The 22,919-nt window shown below is 38.7% G+C and overlaps 1 protein-coding gene across 3 annotated transcripts in view; it reads right to left on the bottom strand.

The window, feature by feature from the left end:
* The window catches only part of LOC145263165 (uncharacterized), a 1,002,407-nt gene that overhangs the window by 5,073 nt on the left and 974,415 nt on the right, over positions 1–22,919 (bottom strand). For all 3 annotated transcript variants that reach the window (XM_080120191.1, XM_080120190.1, XM_080120192.1), the window contains one exon: positions 729–793. In XM_080120191.1, the coding sequence (XP_079976317.1) occupies positions 729–793 (65 nt within the window). The remainder of the gene's footprint in view (positions 1–728; positions 794–22,919) is intronic.

The raw sequence follows: 22,919 nt of genomic DNA, 5'->3' as shown, positions 1-22,919 counted from the left end.
TGTTGATTGTTGAGTTCCTTGGCCATTTTATGCTGAAAGCACCCAGATCACAAACAAATGATTGCAAATGATGAAACTGAATGGATATTTTAATTATCCTTTGACTAATTATGAATTTAAATCTTTTCAACCACAGTAAGTTTGTTTATAAAGAACACCCACACATATTTATCTTATTAATTGCGCACCCGTTTATAATTTTAATATGTTTGTATAGCGTGTATGTGGTTTTAGAATCAGTGTCTTGCTTTCAGTAGTCAGCCTCATTTACTGGACAGACTTGTCCAACTCATTTATGACTCCAAGAAGATTCTAGTATGCAGCATCAGTCACACAGGATGAGGTTGTCACAGTCTAATGTCGACATTTCAAGCTGATATTTCACACATGTGCGTTGGGTTTAGTGCTAATAACTCCAACATCTTAATACACATAAAAGTTTTTGGACTACATATTATTTTTTTTACATAGGCGTCACCACTTATCAAGGCTAAGAGGCCACTCGAGGATATACAACAAAGTGTTTGATGAGCCGTTCCATGTAAGTTAACAAATTTACCGATTTCACCTGGCAAACACGAATATACAAAACTTACAAACACCAAAAAATTACACAAAATATTATGTAAAACTTACACACAGTTATTTATGAGAATTACAAACAGTAAATATTTTTCATTGTCCCTTTTTTATGAATACATAAATAAATGAGTGAATAAAAAAATTACAATTCGTAAGGATCTTTGTAAAGATTTAATTCTTCTCCGAGGTATTCAGCATAAGTGGCCCAGCCCTGTAAAATAAAGAAAAAATATAAATTGGATATAACATTAGTAAGATTTTATATTGAAAAAATATATTAAAAAGCTTCAATATATATATATATATATATATATATATATATATATATATATATATATAGAGAGAGAGAGAGAGAGAGAGAGAGAGAGAGACACACACACACACACACACACACATATATATACATATATATATATATATATATATATACATATGTATATATATATGATGAAAATAAGGAAATAGTATTCCGACGAAATAGAGAAATAAAAAGGAACAAATCGTGTTATATATATATATATATATATATATATATATATATATATATATATATATTCCTATAGGGTATAGGGGGCTCCGGGTAGAGGTAGTACCTTTGAATCTCCTGCTGCTGCACCCAATAGGGTGGACAGAAATCACTGGTCCTCACTCATCTCCTAAATCTCTCACTTGCTAGCTCCAAGAGCTGTACCCTGGGTACTAGTTTCAGCAGCCCTGCCAAATCTTGTGAGGGGACGGTGTTGGTGCAACATCGCTAAGCAATGTGTCCACTAGAGTGAACTAACAGATATAGATATCAAGGACCAAGAAATAGCTGGTATGTTTACCCAGCTGCACAGAATGCTTACCAGGGTGGATCAGGCCCTTTAGTGTTGGCTCACAACTGATCTAGAAGATGGAACACTCTTACAAGAAAATCCTGCGATCGTTTTATTATCTGACGTGTGACACATGCGTGCACCTGTACAGACCATGTTAATCCGATGGAGAGAGTGTGCTTTGTTTAGCACAAGCAATGATTACTTAAAACAAATCAAAGTTCCGGTTGTTCAGTGAACCATTTTCACTCATTTAAGCCTAAGGTTTGGTACATCGATATGTGCTTTTTTTTTTTTAAACTAATAATAAATCAATAAAACCCTGTGACAATGTGACTACCAGTGACACCCTTCACCTGTTCCCGTCACACCACCTATGTGCAATGTTCATACATTGCACATAGGTGGTGGAAGGTAGATGGCCGTTTTTCACCCGCAAGTAATTGCGTGACTCGTGTCCTCCTTTCATAACAAAGCAGCCATTATAGGATGGCACTGCTTTCCTTGTCATGGGGAGGGGTCTATAAAAGGTGACCTAAAAATTGTTTACTTGCTCATGTCCCTGTCATCAGGTGCAGATGTCTGGGCATCCAATATTTGCACCCAAATCAAGAATAGAAACAAAATACATGGAACGAGTATGTTCATTGCGACTTGGAATGTAAGAACACTCCAGGATAACAAAAAAAACCCTGAACGAAAAACCGCTATCATAGCACGTGTGTTAAGGCATCATAGAATTCTGTTGCAGCTCTTTCTGAAACTGATACAGGACAGCTAGAGGAAGTTAATACACTTTTTATTGGATTGGAAAACCAAGTTCTGAGAAACGTGAATCTGGCGTTGGTTTTTTACCAAAAAATCTTGAGTCCCTGCCCATTGGTATAAATGACAGACTTATGTCCTTGCGCATTGCAGTAGGAAAGGACAAATATGCCACATTTTTTAGTTGCTATGCACCTACACTTAATTCATCTGATGAGCTAAAATAAAGGTTTTACTCATCTTTACACGAACAGATTAACAAGGTATGTATACAGGATAAGCTGTTTGTCTTGGGTGACTTCAATGCTCGTGTGGGTAGTGATACACAATTTTGGAGAAATGTCATTGGTTTACATGGAATTGGTAAAGTCAACTCAAATGGTGTTCTCTTATTGTCTCTTTGCAGTGAATTTGATCTTTTTTTCACTCAGGATCTTGAACAGAAGCGTGCGTTCTATCCCAACTATCATCAATGGACCTGAGGTCATCTCATCAGCATCAGACGAGGCCAGACTATTTGCCAAGAACTTTGCAGCTAATTCTACCCTATGCGACAATGGCCATCAACTCCCTGTATTTCCTCCTATAACAGACAACATGCTATGCAACATAAAAATATCTGTGCGTGAGGTCGCCAAGCTAATCAAGAACCATGATTCCAGTAAAGCAACAGGCCCTGACGGCATTCCAGTTATAGTGCTGAAAAAGCTTCAACCAGAACTTGCCCCCATATTTACAAAACTGTTTAAGCGTTGCCTTAAGGAGAAGTGCTTTCCAACACCCTGGAAAACTTCATCAGTATGCCCTGTATTTAAGAATTCAGGTGAAAAGTCATCTCCCTCTCAGTACAGACCAATAAGTCTCCTGTGTGTCATGAGTAAGTTGTTGGAATCCATATTAAATAAAGAAGTAGTGTAGAGAAAGAAGTGGCTTACCGTTAAAGCGGCTGCGCGTTTGTGCATGCAAACCACAAATTGAGAATCAAGATGGCGCCCGCATGCGTTTATGTGGAAAAAATCTCGGGGAATCTCGGAGAATCTCGTACCCTGATTCCATAAATAACGAGGAAAAGAAAGCGGGAAGAGAGACGAGTTTTAGTCACTAAAGTGAACGGACGTGTGTAAAAGAAGAGGTAGAAGAAAAGAGTGTGGTGAACGAAACAAACAATGACTCGGTTGAAAGTAGAGTTGTAACGAACACAAGCTATTTCGGCATGACGTCAGGATTTGACCCCAAGCTAATTCCCCTGTTTGATGGCAGTAGCACTGATCACTCAGTGCAGGAATGGGTGGAAAAAGCAGAATTAATATGTCAGCTCAGTGGGGTGAAGCGTATGGAATGTGTGGTCCCAATGCGCCTCACTGGGGGAGCATATGCAGTATACCAGCAGTTGGCTGATGAGAAGAAAACAGATTTTGCCTGCATCAAGTCCGCCCTTTTTACAGCATTTGCGTTAGATCTAGTTACTGCATGGAAGGAATTCATGGCCCGAAAATTACATCCCGGGGAAACGGTGGATGTGTATCTGGCTGAGCTAAAAAAGCTATCGGTCCTTTTTGGAGGGGTGTCAGACAAAGGCTTGCTGTGCGCCTTTGTTGCAGGATTACCTAAGAGTGTGGAAGATCTGCTCCATGCCTCATCTCAAGTGGACAAGATGGACATATCGGAAGTATTGGCGCGGGCACGAGCAATACTAAAGAAAAGCCCTAACACTATAGACCAAGCGGCAGCTGTACAACCATCACAGGTTGGATTGCAGGACCTGGGCGCAGCTACAATCTGCTATAAGTGTGGAGGACCCCACCATTTGGCCCGTGATTGTCTTTCGTCACGTCAATCAACTTGGAAACTTGACGGGTGCTACAAGTGCAAAAAACGCGGACACCTGGCCTGCACCTGTCCGGAAAATGGGCAAGGGAAAGAAGCTACAGCGCCAGTCTTCTCCCCAGATCGTCATTGAGCAGTAACTGTAAGCATACACATTAATGGAAGCGAGTGCCTTGCGCTTGTGGACACTGGGTGCACCCAGACTCTCGTAAGCAAGATATGCTGTGCCATTTGGAAAGCAGAGAGAATTCCGGTACTAACTGTAGGCGGAGGTTCACTAGCCTCTTGTCGGGTGAGCATTATCCACGCAAGCATCAACGACGGGCCTGCAGTAGCCATGCGAGCCCTGGTCTTGGAGGGAGAGCTTTTCGGGTACGACCTACTCCTGGGTATAGACTTGATTACACAACTGGGTGGAATTACTGTGGACAGAACCGGCAAGGTACAGTTCTCTCGATGTGAGGAACATGTTTGTGCTGCCATAATTCTCGGCGAGCCTGACTTTCATGCAGAGTATGGTAGAAACACCAATGCATGGACGGCGTCTTGGAAATGGTCAAACGATCAGCCACCAATATCCTTGCGGAACCAGTTATCGGAATATTCCCCACCCATGTGGCTAAGGGAACAGTATGAAAAAGAACTGCAAACGTGGATCGACAATGGCTGGTTTCTTCTATACCCAGAGGATGAGCTTGGCCCCCCGCGAGGGCTGATTCCCTTGATGGCTGTTGTACAAGAGACCAAACAAAAGGTCCGCCCCATCCTAGACTACCGTGAGCTCAATGAACATGTCGACCCATATACGGCAAGGGCTGATGTGTGTGCACTCAAATTAAAGGAGTGGCGACAGCAGGGATCGAACGTGGCAACTCTGCACCTACGCAGGGCCTATCTGCAAATACGCATTGAGAAGAAATTGTGGCCATTTCAGACTGTGGAAATTGGAGGAACCCGATATTGTCTAACCAGGCTAGGGTTCGGTCTAAATGTGGCACCAGGCATTATGACAGCAATCATGCATGCTATCCGGCAGCAAGATGAGGCAGTGCAACAGGCAACATCCTCATATATCGATGATATATTCGTCAATGAGAGCCTCATGTCAGCGCAATCAGTTAGAATGTACTTTGAGAGCTTTGGACTGACATGTAAGGAACGAGAGCGTCTGTGCGATGGAGCAAAAGTTCTTGGCCTGCACGTGCGCAATAGCAAGGAGGGACTTTGCTGGAGAAGAGGAAGTCGCGTCCCCAAGGTCCCATCAAACATCACTCGACGAACAGTGTTTTCGCTTTGTGGAAAGATGGTAGGCCATTTCCCTGTGTGCGGTTGGCTCAGAGTGGCCGTGGTGGCCATAAAAAGACGTGCAATAGCCGTGTCGTCGGGATGGGACGATGCAGTACATGATATCACCCTAAGGAGCATGCTGACAGAGACTGTGTCCAGGGTGAGCAGTGATGACCCCGTTCAGGGAAAGTGGTGCATCAGCGGGAATGAGTTCACGGTCTGGGTGGATGCTAGTTCACTTGCCCTTTGAGTTGCCCTGGCAGTTAATGATTCCATTATTGAAGATGCCTGTTAGCTTCGGCCAGAGAATGATTCGAGGCACATAAACCTGGCCGAACTTGATGCCACATTGAAGGGCGTTAACTTGGCGCTCCAATGGCAAGCCAAGGTTCTACATATCATGACTGACTCGGCATGCACTCATCGGTGGATAACCGATGCATTAAGTGGAAGAGCATGGCTGACGACACGAGCATCGAGTGAGATGTTAATTCTGTTGGTCGACACCATCACAGAGTACGACCTGACTGTGGATGTGGTGTTGATCAGGTCAGCGCTCAACAGAGCAGATGCTCTGATAAGAGTCCCTCAACGATGGCTTCTGGCTGGTGCTCGGAGAGATTCTAATAATCTGCAAAACACATCTTTAATGCTTTAATGAAGCTTGCTTTCCGGGCTGTTGGAAAACTGCTTCTGTTGTACCAGTATTCAAGAATTCTGGCGAAAGGACAGACCCATCAAATTATTGCCCCATTAGTCTCCTCCCACTTTTTGCCAAAATATTTGAGACCATAATTAATCATGCCAAAATATTTGAGACCATAATTAACCATGCTCTAGTCCATCATCTTACAGATGCTAAACTACTGACTGACAAACAATATGGATTTAGACAAGCCCGTTCCACAGCAGACATCCTAACTGTGATCTCTGAATGTATATACCATTCACTGGACAAAGCGGGGGAGGGCAGAGCGGTAGCTCTAGATATATCTAAGGCTTTTGACAGGGTATGGCATGAGGGTCTCCTCAGGAAAATCAGATCATACGGTATCACTGGTAGAATACTTAACATAATTAAATCCTTCTTGGACAAGAGAAAAATCCAGGTTGTCCTCGACAGTCGTACATCTAAACAATATGATATAAACGCGGGGGTGCCCCAGGGTTCTATCCTTGGACCTCTATTGTTCCTGATATTCATAAATGACCTCCCCGACAAAATTGCCTCTGAGATGGGTATATATGCTGATGACACTACACTCTATGGCAGGCACGACAGGAAGACGAATGAACACATTTCTAAAGAAATGGCAGAAACACTAGAGGAAGACCTCCAATCTGTAGTGGAATGGGGACAAAAGTGGTTGGTCGCGTTCAATGCTGCCAAGACTAAACTAGTTCCATTCAATAATTACAAGAAACCCTCTCTACCACCCATAGCAATGGCCAACGACTCTTTATCTGAGAGTCAATCTTTCAAACTCCTTGGCCTAACGTTCACAGGAAACATGAGTTGGAACAATTACATTGAAGGTATTGCCAGGGCCGCTGCAAGAAAGGTGGGCTCTCTCTACCGTGCTAGAAAACTACTAACACCCGAAAGTATCCTGTACCTCTATAAGGCCACCATTCGCCCATGTATGGAGTATTGTTGTCACATTTGGGCTGGTGCATCTGCTACTAGTCTCTCGCTCCTTGAAACAGTTTAAAAGAGAGTCGTAAACCTGATAGGCCCTGAACTGGCATCTAAGCTTCAGCCTCTGTCCCATCGACGAAATGTTGCATCCCTCTGCCTTTTCTACAAGTATTTTAGTGGTGAATGCTCTGACGAACTGCAATCACTTGTGCCCCCACTACGTGAGCACCCTTGACAAACCCGACAGGCTGCTAAATCCCACCCCCACACTGTAGAGATCCCTAGATGTAAAAGATATTTTTACTCCAATAGTTTCTTCCCCAGAACCGCTAGACTCTGGAATTCCATTCCAGGTCCCTGCTTCCCCAACAGTACTGACGTGCAGAAGTTCAAGTGTAACGTGAACCAACATCTTGCTGCCTAAATCCCTACATAGTACCCCAGTAGTTGTTGCCCAGGATAGTAGCCCCCTACACCAAAGTGGCAATTTGCCTTGTTTGGGGTGAAAAATGTAATAAAAAAAATGAAATAAAAATAATGTGCAGCAGTTGTGTGTAATGTGGATTCAGCGCGCATCATGGACATTCATCGACAGTGTGGACATCCTGGCATCAAGCGGACACTGTACTTTGTCAAGATGATTGATCCAGGAGTAGAAAAAAAGATATCCGAAGAGTGGTGGAAAGTTGCGAGGCCTGCCAATCCATCGACCCAGCTCCAGCACGATGGAAGAAAGGGGAGTTGGGACTGAGTGGTAAGTGGCAGAGAGTGGGCATGGACATCACATACTATGGTGGCAACCACTTCCTTACCCTCATCGATTGTGGGCCTACACATTTCGCAGTCTGGAGACTCCTCGGGCGCCAGGACTCTTGCAACATTATTCGCCAGCTGTCATCTGTGTTCTGTGAAAGAGGTGCGCCCGATGAAGTGCTGACGGATAACGACCCAGCCTTTTGCAGCCATCAGATGAGGCAGTTCTTACAAGAATGGGGTGTGCGGCTGCAGCTTAGATGCTCTTATGTGCCTTCTGGCAATGGTATAGCTGAGAGAAGCCATCGCAGCATCAAAACAATTGCAGCCAGGAAGCAGTACACCATCGCAGAAGCTGTGTACTGGTATAATCTCATGCCAAAGGATGGTGTCTCTCCAGGAACGGCGCCTGCAGATGCAATCTATCAGTACCGTGTCCGAGAAAAAGGAATCCACCCCGATACAACTGTGGCCACTGAGATAGAATGGAATCGATATGCCAAAGGGGATGCTGTCTGCCAGGAAACCGATGTACTGACAAGTATAAACGGGGCACAGTGACCGATGTGGTGAGTCAGCAGTGTGTTCAGGTTGATAGCGTACCCTGTCACGTTAGGGACCTACCGCCGGCGACACATGTACCACCTCCAGTGGACGATGAGAGTGACTCTGACTCTGAGACGAGTGGGCCATCGCTTTGGTTTGCACCATCCCTATCAAGCAGTGACTCTGATATCAGTAGTCTCCACGGAGATGAAGCCTTCCCCGACTATCAGGCAGTGGATGAGAGCGTATGCAAAGACGAGAGCAGCACTGTCCCCTTTCGCAGAAGCACCCGACGGCGGCGATCGCCACCCCCCTGCCGTTTCTGTGATCATGCGATCAGGGGAGAGTGTGGAGAAAGAAGTGGCTTACCGTTAAAGCGGCTGCGCGTTTGTGCATGCAAACCACAAATTGAGAATCAAGATGGCGCCCGCATACGTTTATGTGGAAAAAAGTCTCGTGGAATCTCGGGGAATCTCGGAAAATCTCATACCCTGATTCCATAAATAACGAGGAAAGGAAAGAGGGAGGAGAGAAAGCGAACGGACGTGTGTAAAAGAAGAGGTAGAAGAAAAGAGTGTGGTGAATGAAACAAACAACGACTCGGTTGAAAGTAGAGTTGTAACGAACACAAGTAGTCAACCACCTCAACAGAAACAACCTTCTTAGTGACAGGCAATATGGTTTCTGCTCTGCAAGATCTACAGCAGATTATATCACATAGGATTACTGAATCTCTTGACAAAGGTTTCCTTTCCAGGGCAATTGCTCTTGACATATCGAAGGCCTTCGATAAGGTATGGCATAAGGGCCTACTTCACAAGATTTCCAGCTACGGTATTACTGGAAATGTTTTCTCAATCATTAAATCATTTCTCTCTAATAGGTTCATAAGAGTAGGGGTTGATGGACAGAAATCAGAGGCCCACAGTATTAATGCTGGAGTCTCCCAGAGGTCCATCCTGGGCCCAACTCTCTTCCTGATCTACATCAATGATCTCCCAAAATACATACTTAAATCATTCATTGACATCTATGCTGATGGCAACACATCAAAGGCCGTAAATGACAAAGTTCTCTCTAATTTTTTCTCCTCTGATCTTGAGCGTGTGGTACAGGGGGGGGAAGAGGTGGCTGGTTACTTTTAATACATCCAAAACCAAGCTTCTATCTTTACATCATCAATGCTCTGATCCCCATCTGGCTCTCGTCTTGTGGAGGCTCCATGTTTTGACAAGCTTCTTCTTTACTCCTGATCTGAAATGGAACACGTACATCAAATCTGTTGCCAGGGGCTCGGAAAATGGTGTGATCCTTCTACCGCCCCAGAAGATATCTCACTACTGATGCAATTCTCTATCTGTATAAAAGCCAAGTACGTCCAAGGATGGAGTACTGCTGCCATATCTGGGCAGGAGCTGCTAAAAACAGCCTATCCTGCCTTGACAGAGTACAAAATAGTCTTCGTGGTTTGGTGGGGGATGCCCTTTTCTCTTCCCTGCAGCCTCTCTCCCTCAGAAGAGACGTTGCGAGCCTGTCTTTGTTTTATCGTTATTTCCATGGCAAGTGCTCGTCTGAGCTCCAATCTCTGGTCCCCTCTCGCCAATCTTTCACGAGAAACACCCGTCTGGCTGAAACTACTGTCAATAATTTTCCCCACTCTTTATCGGTGCCTAAATCCAAACATAGATTCCATGAGCAAAGCTTCTTTCTCAGAAGTGCACGATTGTGGAACTCTCTTCTGTTCGCCTGTTTCCCACCTGACTACAACTTGGATGTCTTCAAATCCAACATAAACAAATTCCTGACAAACAGTCCCCTTAAGTAAGACACTCTATCAAATCTCCAATACTAATGATTACTACAATACTATCTCATTGATTACTGTACACGCAATAACTCTTATCCCTGAATGGCCTCCAGGCCTTGATAAGTGGTGACTCCCATGTAAAAAAAAAGAAAAGAAAAACTAATACAGTTTTTCAGCTGCTTAATTGCAAGAAAGCCAGTTGGAAACATCTCCGGTCTAATCATTATCATCATTATGTCATTGTACGTCGTTCTGATAGACAATATATAAATATTACACGCTCTTACAGCATCGGGGAATGTTGGTCAAACCATAAATTGATCTGCTCCACAGTCAGGATGAGAATCAAGCGCCTTGTTCGAAACCAATGTAATTCTTTCCTCAAGAGAATTGATGTAGGCAAGTTGAAGGTTAAGGAGATAATGCACTCATTTTAAAAGGCTACTGATGAAAAGCTTTCCTCCGTTGTATGTGGGAATGACATTGAAGTATCTTGGAGAGAATTTAAAAATGCAGTGTATGACTCTGCCAAAGAGACATTAGGATATGTTCGAAGGAAAAACCAAGATTGGTTTCATGAAAATGATCCAAATATTGTCCGACTACTCAATAACATATGCATCAAACCCATCAAATATGGATTACTGACAAAAATTCTTCCATGCAACACAAGGCTTTCAGAATGGCCAAAACGTTGGCACAATCTCAGTTCCGGAAAATAAAACAAAACTGATCGGAGCAAGATGCGACGGATAGGTGTGATTTTAAATCATTCCACCAAAACCTTAAGGGGGTGTTTGGTCCCATGTTAAGGGGGGGGCATCTCCAATATTTTCATCGGATGGCATTCTCCTCACTGATAAGAAAGAAATTACTAAGCGCTTGGCTGAACACTTTTCAAATGTTTTAAACCGAGAATCGACAGTGGATCGAGGAGTGATTGATGATATTCCTCAGAGGCCAACCATCGAGGCGCTTGCTGATACTCCATCCATGTCGGCGATTGAATGGGCTGTAAAGAAACTTTCAAATGGTAAGGCTCCAGGTGATGACGGCATATGCAGAAGTATACAAGCCAACTCTTAATCAGGAAACTAAGTGCTCTGTTTTCATTAATATGGGAACTTGGTATCGTGCCACAACAGTTCAAAGATGCATCAATTATTCACCTGTTTAAGCACAAAGGAAATAAGTGTGAGTGTGATAACCATAGAGGAATTTCTCTTTTACCTGTTGGCAGTAAGATTCTAGCTCGTGTAATCCTAAACAGGCTCAATGGTTCAATCTGTAAAACTGTGCTCCCAGAAACCCAGTGTGGTTTTAGGGCAGGAAGAGCTACTGTAGACATGATCTTCAGCTTTTGGCAACTACAGGAGAAAGCAAGGGAGCAGAATAAGGACTTGTTTGTCACATTCGTTGACCTCACAAAGGCATTTGATACCGTCTCTAGGGATGCCCTGTGGACTGTTTTGAGGAGGCTTGGTATTCTGGACAAGATGTTGAATGTGATTGCCTCATTTCACTGGGAAATGGTGGCGACAGTACGATCTGGCTGTGAACAAAGTGAACCATTTGAAGTGTCAAATGGAACTAAGCAAGGATGTGTCCTTGCTCCGATCCTATTTGCTCTTTTCTTTTCGGTGATGCTTGAGACAGCTTTCAGGAACACCTCACGAGGTGTTGAGTATCGATCAAGTGAAGGATTATTTAACCAGCAACGGTTCAAGGCCCAAACCAAGACTTTTGTGCAGACTGTTCTTGACCTCCTTTGTGCTGATGACTGTGCTCTTGTCATCCATAGTCTTGATGATATGTAGAACATCCTCAATAGCTTTTCTGGTGCATGTAAGGTCTTCGGTCTTACAATTAGCATAAAAAAGACTGAAATTATTCACCAGCCAAAACCGAACGCTACGTCCTCTTCACAACCAGTGGTATATGTTGATGGTGAAGCTTTGAAAACAGTATCTTCTTTTACATACCTCGGATCTGTTGTGTCTGATGATGCTAAATTTGAAAAGGATATCCAATGTAGAATTAATAAAGCTAGTGAGGCATTTGGTAGGTTGCGACACAGACTCTGGAACAGCCACGATGTGTCTCTAAAAGTAAAGGTGGCAGTCTACAAATCTGTTGTTCTGCCTACTCTTCTGTATGGTGCCAAAACGTGGACCTTGTACCGCAAGCATATAAATCAGCTTGACTCCTTCCATATGAGATGTCTGCGTTTTATCTGCAATGTTGGGTGGCAGGATCGTGTTCCGAATAGTGAATTACTGAAGGGATGTGAAATCATTGGTATTGAATCATTTTTGATCAGGATACAAATGCGGTGGTCCGGTCATCTTGTAAGAATGGATGACTCAAGAGTTCCTAAGAAACTTTTTTATGGGCAACTGAAAAATTCTTGCCGTCCAATAGAGCGTCCCCTGCTTCGTTACAAAGATAAACTAAAAGACAACCTGAAATGTTATGGAATTTCTCTGAGTTCCTAGGAGAGTGCAGCAGAGGATCGCAGAAAATGGAGAAAGACGTGTTTCCTGGGGACCAAAGAATTTGAACATAACCGCCTTTGTCATAGGGACACCCTTCATGCAAATATGAAGGCAAAACACAAGAAAAATCCACCTAAAAATGAATATGTATGCCATTGTGATTTCAGAGCACGCAGCAAAGCAGGGTTATCTGTTCAGTCGAGAAGGCATCTTTGACCGACGAGCATATGAAAGTTCACCATCTGCGGAGAAGTGTGCCGGACGTCTAAAGGATTGCAATTATGCATGTGGTGTCACAGAGCTTAGGAGCTGCTGAAGATTGCATTCTTCAGAATATTCATCGTCTTCGATGAGAGAATCCACCATATAGATTCCTGTAATGTCTGATGAAGTTACTAAATCGTTTAATACGATTCAGTAAACGAAACATGTGTAACTAAGCAGATAAAACGGTAATAAAAAATATAACATATATATATGTATATATATATATACATCAGCATATACATATGCACAGACACACACACACACACACACACATATATATATATATATATATATATATATATGTATATATATATCTTGCCAATACTTTGCAAACAAAGATTCTATGAAGGTGGTTTTCCACGTTGATTACAGGCACACTTGTGGCTAAAGAGCCCAATGTGGGACAAGCAGGTTTGGTCACAGTGGCTGCAGTCACGTCAGGTGTTGCTGCTGAGGCTTCCCGAATCTTCCTCTTGCAGTGCTTCTACCGCAGCTTCTCTGTGCGGTAGATCTTAAAGGAGGTGACAGCGTGGTGGACAGTACGTCGCTAGGTAACATGATCAGCAACGAGAGCAGACCACTGGAGGGGGTCAGTGTGGCAGTCACCGCGGGACTTCTTCAGAGAGTCTTTATATATTTTGTTCGGTGCCCCTCTGTCACGACAGCCAGTAGAGAGTTCGCCCTATAGGACTATCTTGGGCAGGCGATGATCCTCCATGCCCGACCCAGCGTAGCTGTGACTTTAGCAGCATGGCCTCGATGCTGGTGATTTCTTCCCGCTCGATGACATATATATATATACAGATATATATATCCATATATATAGATATATATATCCATATATATAGATATATATCCATATATATATATAAATCCATATATATACATAAATCCATATATATATATATATATATATATATATATGTATATATATATATGCATATATATATATATGTATGGATTTATGTATATATATATATGGATTTATATATATATATGCATATATATGTATGGATTTATGTATATATATATGGATTCATATATATATATATATATATCCATATATATATATATCCATATATATATTTATATATATATATTCATATATATATAAATCCATATATATACACAAATCCATATATATACATAAATCCATATATATATATATATGTATGTATATATATATATGCACATATATATATATGTATGGATTTATGTATATATATATATATGGATTTATATATATATATGGATATATATATATATATATATATAACTATTTCATTTACTCACACAAATTTAATATACGAAAGTATAGATTTATGCGTAAACTTTAAGTATTTACTTCAAAAGTGCTCAATACGTAGGTAGAGCTAGTTAGTAATTTATAAAATATATATGGCGATTAAGCTACACTGAATATTCTGCGTTTCATCCACTGTAGGATTCGTCAGGCTTATGCGCGAATTTTGTGGTTGCTTCTTGTTTTTATATATGTTGAGGATTTCTAGTTAGCCAATCAGCTTTCTAGTATCCACCGCGCCCCCTCCTATCAGCCAATGGGCATGCATTTTATCAAAGGATTTGTTTTAGAACTAGGTTAGTGGTTTAAGGTAGATCTTTTCCCTTTTTTTTTATATATATGAATATACCTATGTGTACACACACACATGCACACATATATACATATACATATATATATATACATATATATGTGTGATCGTTTATGCATATTCATGTTTATTTAATTTATTTATTTGTTTGTTTTCTATTGTTTTTGTTAGTTTTAAAGCTATTTTGTATCGCTATCCTAGAGTAAGTTTTATTTTGTGAACACAGTTGTTTGCTATTTTTCGTCTACAGTTTAATAGATTTTGAGGTTCTTTAAAGTACAGGAAAGCAAATTTTTCATGGAGGCATAATTTACATGGGTCGTCTAAATGTGTGCATGTGGTAGCTTGTCTCATTATTTTCCATTCGACTACCGGCGAATGTCCGCTTTCTTTGAGTTCCCAGTATTTATTCGCTAGTGTTGTTTTTATACAGTGTTTTTTATTTTTGAAGGTACTTTTGTGGTCATAGTATCGGGTTTTAAAATCCAAAGAAGTCATGCCTATGTAATATTTCTTGTTATTCGGGTTTTCTTTCGCAAATATTGTTGCTTGATAAACTACACTTTTCGCCGGTAGTCGAATGGAAAATAATGAGACAAGCTACCACATGCACACATTTAGACGACCCATGTAAATTATGCCTCCATGAAAAATTTGCTATCCTGTACTTTAAAGTACCTCAAAATCTATTAAACCGTAGACGAGAAATAGCAAACAACTGTGTTCACAAAATAAAACTTACAATAGAGATACAAAATAGCTTTAAAACTAACAAAAACAATAGAAAACAAACAAATAAATAAATTAAATAAACATGAATATGCATAAACGATCACACATATATATGTATATATATATATATATATATGTATATATGTGTGCATGTGTGTGTGTACACATAGGTATATTCATATATATAAAAAAAAAAAAAGGAGGGAAAAGATCTACCTTAAACCACTAACCTAGTTCTAAAACAGATCCTTTGTTCGATAAAATGCATGCCCATTGGCTGATAGGAGGGGGCACGGTGGATACTAGAAAGCTGATTGGCTAACTAGAAATCCTCAACATATATAAAAACAAGAAGCAACCACAAAATTCGCGCATAAGCCTGACGAATCCTACAGTGGATGAAACGCAGAATATTCAGTGTAGCTTAATCGCCATATATATTTTATAAATTACTATATATATATATAATCTGAGGTTATTGTTTTCCAGGTGTTAAGTAACCAATGGAGTTTAACACAAGAGTGCTAAATACCGAAGTAGAGCAGAGTATACTCTTTATTTGTTATAAGTAGTAATATGTTGCTATAAAATCATGAACATGTTTCGGTTACCAGTAACTAGAGACTGCTTCAAGTGATACAGCTTATATGAAATCAAAGTTTGCAATGAAAATATCAGGGCTTTCTTGTCACAAGTAGTTAATATCAAAAGGTTCTGTTAAATGTTATGAAAAATAAGATTTGGTTTCATGTAAATAAGACCAAATAGAAGTGCGGATTTGAGTCTGTGTATAGTTTGTATATAGAAATGAAAGGGAAATAAATGGTGGGGTGTTAAATGTCGAGGTAGAGGTAATAGAAGACTAGAAAGAAAGTTATTCATATGTGTTTGATGGCAGCCCTCAATCTTAAACATACTAGTGTGTATAGCTTCAAACAGTAAAGGGAATATGGATTTAACATATCTATGCTAAAAGGGGGTTTCAGATTAAATGGGGGTTATTCAGTTATAAAAGTGCTATTAATTTGACTAGAAATTTTGTGGTTGCCCTCCTGTATATCCCCGACCATTACTATCATTCCTGAGCACGTAAGTGATAAGGCGAGGAAGAAGAGAAAAATAAACAAAAGAAGAAAAGTAAAAAGAAAGATGGAAACGAAGAAAAATGAAAAGTGATATTTTTGTGGTGATTCTAAGGCATGTCTTTCAATTCGCTCCCCCATCCCCGCCAACTCCCCCAATCGTAACTTCCATCTCTAATCATAGCTTTTTTCTTAATTTACTATGGTGAAACATTGAAAGTTGTGTAGCATTAATAATAATAATAATATAATAATAATAATAATAATAATAATAATAATAATAATAAAAATAATAATAATAATAAAAATCTCACAATGTATACATCTCATTTATCTTCATGTTTAGAGATAATCATCAACTCTAATTATGATAATGATATTTGAAAATAGAAGGATATTGGGGATAAAAATGTTGATGACTAATATTTATGATAATTGATAATGATAAATTTTAATAATAATTATATTGATTAATAATTTTAACAATAGTGGGAAGAAAGTGTTTAATGAAACTAAAAAAATCCCAAAAATCAAAAAAAGCAAAAAGTATAATGGAATTGTAAAACTTAGAAAACAAGCATACGAATACCTTTCTTTCTCGTCTTCCATTAACTCTACCTCGAACTTTAACCCTTTCCTTTCTCTCATGCATAACTATATCTAAACACAGACTGAAATCCGCGTCCCTATGGGGTGTTATTTACATACAACCAAATCTTATGTTTTACAACACGTGAAGGAACTTCTTGATATTAACTCCCTGTGACGAGGAAGACCTGATATTTTCATTGCAAACTTCACTGTCGTATAAGTTGTATCACCTGAAGAAGTCTCTAGTTACTGGTAACTAGCTGGCTGAAACATGAATTTATAGCAACATATTATTCTTAAAACAAATAAAAAGTACACAAACACATACATACATACATACATACATACATACATACATACATACATACATACATACATACATATATACATACATACATACATATATGTATGTATGTATGTATGTACTTACTACTACTATATATATATATATATATATATATATATATATATATATATATATATAGTAATAATTTATGAAAATATATATGGCAATTAAGCTACAAAGAATATTCCGTATTTCATCCTCGTGAGAATTCGTCATACTTACCTAGCTCTACCTATGTATTGAGCACTGTTAAAGTAAATACTGAAAAATCTACACATGGAATTATATCTTTGTATATTAATTTATGTGAGTAAATGCACTAATCATATATATATATATATATATATATATATATATATATATATATATATATATATATATATAATAACCGAATAAAGACTAATTAACTGATGGATTTAAAAAAATAAAAAATGAGAAAGGGCCAGCTTACTAGGTTTTGTCTCCTGCTCAATAGAACTAAGTCGAGGAAAAATTACGATAAAAAAACAAACAATTGTCATGAATAGGTCGAGGAGAAAAATATAATAAATAAATAAACGGGGAAAGAATCACATAGAAATTGCATTAAGTTCTAAAAGATTTCTTTTTGTTTTGCAAAGAGAAGGACTCAAGGACTCAATAAAGATGGTTTCTAGGATTTTTAAATGAAAAGGCGAGTATGACCTGCTTAGGATCGTGAACATGCAGACACTAAATTTTGGGGCACAAGCACGTTTATTTATAAAGTGCTTGCATGCTATCTGCAACCCGTATGTATTATTCAGAATGTTAGAAGGTGAAAAATTTGCATGATAAATTTTTGATCGTACGTGTTGTTTTGAACGAAAATCCAATCTTTGTGATGTTTACCCAACATAGTGCGCACTGCAACTACATTTAAATAAATAAATAATAGAATTATTATGGTAGGATGGAGAACATTTTTTGCGAATGAACGATAACATAGGTATAGTTGAAAAAAAAACGTGTGGATTCAACGCAAAATAACAGACACAGAGATTTGTTTGGTAAATCGGTCACTGATATAAGGTTCTTAATTACATTAAATTTTTGATTGTAGGACAAAATAAGTCCCAATGTGTACAGAGGCCAGTAAATGTTGGTTTGCGATAGACGGAAGTAAGAAAAACCGAAGAAGTCTTGGAAATGAGACCATCTAAAAACGGAAGAGTAAAATTGGCTTCTTTGTCTACTGTAAGCTTAAGGGCTGGATGAACGTTATTAAATATTGCTTTCGTCTGGTTGTCGAATAGGCAAAAAGTAAGGTCGACGTAAAGAAAGTAAAGATCTGGTTCATGGAAACCAGATAATATATCCCCTTTGTAAAAACCTTCTAAGATATTAGGCAAATCTGGCCCCAATGGAGAATCCATGGATACACCATCTATCTGTCTGAAAGTTAAATTAAAGTTGAATTCAACCGACAAAATAATACGAAAACCTGATCTAATTATGAGACAATGTTGACAGCTGCAAACCAATCAATTCTTTTTTAATTTCTTCTTTCTTCTTTCTTCTCTCCGCCTGTAACTATTGAAATAACATTAGTATTTGAGTGAGGGGGGGGCTTTACTATACACAGATTTGAAAAAGTTGTCCAAAAACAAATAAATGAAAGCAAAGGTAAGGTAAGTTACGTTTCTACCTAATTGGATGATTTTTTAGTGTTTTTATTTAATGTAAAATGTTTAATCGGCTCGAAAAACACAGTGATTATCGATGTATTTGAAAAATACAAATGGTTGCAGACACTGTTAAATATGTTAAGTTTGGGAAAATAAATTAAAAACTATGCAAAACAGTCTCAGAAACCCATCAAATATATGTCACCGTGACATAAGCTGACATATTCTGTGGGTTTCTGACAGTATTTTGTATATTTTTTTTAGTTTTTACTCATTTTCCCAAACTTAATGTAATCAACAGCATCCGCCACCATTCGTATTTTTCAAATACACTGTTAAACACTGTTTTTCGGGCCGACTAAACGTTACATTAAATAAAAAGGGTTTCTATTACTAAACACATATATGAAAAAGTTGTCGAAAAATAAATATATAACAAATATATGTTATCAAAGGCAAGATAAGTTACTTTTCTACCTAACCTGATAAGATTTTAGTGTTTTTATTTAATGTAAAATGTTTAATCGGTTCGGAAACATGCAGTGTTTATCTGTATATTTGAAAAATACAAATGACAGCAAACTGTATTGAACACGTTAAGTTTGGGAAGTTTAAACTATACAAAATACTGTAAGGAACTCAGTATATGTTACCGTGACGTAGGCTGGCATATATTCGGTGGTTATTTAACAGTAATTTGTAAAGTTTTTTAGTTTTAACTCATCTTCCCAAACTTAACGTGTTTTACACAGAGTCTGGCGCCATTTGTAATTTTCAAATATAGCGGTAAACGCTGTTTTTTTTCAGGCCGAATAAATATTTTACATTAAATAAAAACACTAAAAAATTATCCAGTTTGGTAGAAAAGTAACTTATCTTGCCTTTGATAATGTTTGTTATACATTTGTTTTTTGACAACCTTTCGAATCTATGTGTACAGTAATACAAACCCAATAAAAACACTAAAATTATCCAATTAGGTAGAAAAGTAACTTATCTTGCCTTTGAAAACATTTATTTGTTATATATTTGTTTTGTTGACAACCTTTTCAAATCTTTGTGCAAGTACAAACCCGAAGGGGTATTTTTCTGTCTATTTTTATTACTGGTACCGTGCTATTTTAAAATAGTTTTTCCAAGTTAAATTTAAATTTCATGATTTTTTTTGTTTGGTATTTTTTTTACATTAGGTCCACCTCCACAATTTTCTTTAAAATAACTACTTTTAAAGGTTTTCGACTATGCTGAATAAGAAAATCTCATTTAAAATTTGCAGAGGCAAGTAGTTTTCGAGATATAAAGACCTGTACTATGCACTATAATTCACTGGCGGCCATGAATAAACCCCTCAACCTCCCCATATTAAGAACGGCTTTCAGAATAACCCCCCTAACCTCTCCATGTTAAAAACGGCTTTTGGAATAAATATACCATTCTCTCCATGTTAAGAACGGCTTTCGAAATAAACACCTCCAACCTACCCATGTTAAAAATTGTGGAGGTGGATCTAATGTGAAAATTTACCTTTTGTTTTTTAATAAATTTTTAGTTGAAAGCACAGAATAGTTACAAAAACCATTCCCTCCCTATGGTAAGAATGGCTGAAAAATAACGGTTTTCTTGGTAGAAACTTTGGCAGATTTGCCGTTTAGTTGTACAAATATCCTCAAACCACGTAATCACTAAAAGGGACTCTTAAAGGTCGACACCAGTATTGAGTAAAAGTTTATTTACATGTTTTACAAATTTTAAATGGGTAAAATATAAGGACATGATGAAAATGTGATCATGTGATTAAAATTAAGTTTAAATTAACCATGTTGTTTAACAAATTCAAAAAATGCAAGATGAAGTTTTAAAATGATTAAAATTCCAAAATAATGTTAGAAACACAATATATGTCAGCCTATGTCAAGATAACATATATTGAACGAGTTTCTAACGGTATTGAACTTATTTTCCCAAACTTAACGTATTCAACAGTGTGCTCGCCGCCATTTGTCTTTTTCAAATAATAAACAATAATAAACACTATGATTGTCGAACCGAATAAACATTTTACATTAAATAAAAACACTAAAAATTTGTTCCGTTTATTAGAAAAGTAATTTATCTTGCCTTTGATAACATTTATTTGTTATATATTTGGTTTTTGACAACTTTTTCGAATCTGTGTATAGTATTTTTTTCATAAAATTGTTAGGTGAAAGTGCAGAATAATTAGAAAGACCCCCCCCCAAATGGCTTTCTAAATAATATTATTTCAGTACGGTGCAAACAACATTTATTTATACGATAAAAAATAATAAAAAACCTAGAACGCCATCCTCCAACGTAGACCCCTACTACCATGTCTCTTTCTCCAACCGTCTACGTTCCAACTTTCCAGAGGTTGAAACACAATTATAGGAGACGAAACCGGACATATTCTTTCTGAGTGAAACTGGCATAGGGCCGACCACTTCCCTAGATGAGTTCATAATTAAAGGATACTCTAACTTAACATCTAAATCTGACCCCCAAGATTGACATGGGCATGGAGTGTGTGCCTACATTAAAGATAGCTTTGCATGTGGTAGGGATATCTCCAGAGAAGACCCTAATTTACCTTATATGTGCTTCCGAGTTGCACTAGCTTACACCACTGCATTTATATTTGCCCTCTATCGCCCTCACAACAGTGGGGTTACTATCTTCAAGAGTATATCTGAGAAAATTGACCACATCCTGTCTGCTCATCCTTCGGCTAACATTCACAATAATGTGGAATGGCTGACCCACTCAAATAAGACCGATGACGAGGGGAGGTTCTGTCATGATTTTGCCATTGCATATGACCTCACTCAGATTGTTCACGAACCCACCTGTCAGTATGCAAGCCTTCTAGACCTTTTTCTCACAACTTCCCCTGAGCTATGTTCATGTTCCATTCTATCTTCTCTGGGATCCTCCGACCACTCCGTTGTATCAGTTAAGGTATAAATGAAATGTAATAAATCTTCAGACGTACCTGTTCACCATGGGTTAGCTTCCATACATTCATATCTGATCTACCTCTGCATTCCATGTTTAAAAAGGATGTGTCCTCTATAGTATCAGACCTGACCGAATGGTTTATTGTAGGCATGGACCGATGCATACCATCCAAAAAATTCCAACAAAAACCTAACAGCCAGCTATGGTTCTCCTCAGAATTTGCTACTGCCATTGCGCACAGAAATCACTTTTTCCATAGCTACCAACGTAATAGATGTACTGAGACTAAAACTGCTTTCAGGACTGCCAGCAACCACTGTAAAAGAGTAATAAAAAATGCAAGAAAGCTATATGCTCAGTCCATTAAATCCAAGGTAGCTGAGCAGCGACTTGGTTCCCACCAGTTTTGACAAATAGCAAACAGGATCCTGAACAGAAGCGTATGTTCTTTCCCAACTATCATCAATGGACCAGAAGTCATCTCGTCAGCATCAGACAAGGCCAGACTATTTGTCAAGAACTTTGCAGCTAATTCTACCCTATGCAACAATGGCCATCAACTCCCTGTATTTCCTCCTATAACAGACAACACTCTATGCAGCATACAAATATCTGTGCGCCAAGCTAATCAAGAAACTTGATTCCAGTAAAGCAACTGGCCCTGACGGCATTCCAGTTATAGTGCTGAAAAAGCTTCAACCAGAACTTGCCCGCATACTTACAAAACTGTTTAAGCGTTGCCTTAAGGAGAAGTGCTTTCCAACACTCTGGAAAACTTCATCAGTATGCCCTGTATTTAAGAATTCAGGTGAAAAGTCATTTCCCTCTCAGTACAGACCAATAAGTCTCCTGTGTGTCATGAGTAAGTTGTTGGAATCCATATTAAATAGAGAAGTAGTCAACCACCTCAGCAGAAACAACCTTCTTAGTGACATTCAATATGATTTCTGCTCTGCAAGATCTACAGCAGATGTGCTAACGGTTATATCTCATAGGATTAGTGAATCTCTTGACAAAGGGCAATTGCTCTTGACATATTGAAGGCCTTCGATAAGGTATGGCATAAGGGCCTACTTCACAAGATTTCCAGCTACGGTATTACTGGAAATGTTTTCTCAATTATTAAATCATTTCCCTCTGATAGGTT

The sequence above is a fragment of the Euprymna scolopes genome, chromosome 38, assembly GCF_053919585.1.
Source record: "Euprymna scolopes isolate OS-2025 chromosome 38, ASM5391958v1, whole genome shotgun sequence".
NCBI lineage: Eukaryota > Metazoa > Mollusca > Cephalopoda > Sepiida > Sepiolidae > Euprymna > Euprymna scolopes.
Note: the sequence above shows the minus strand (reverse complement) of the source record. Positions and strands in the feature narration are given on the sequence as shown.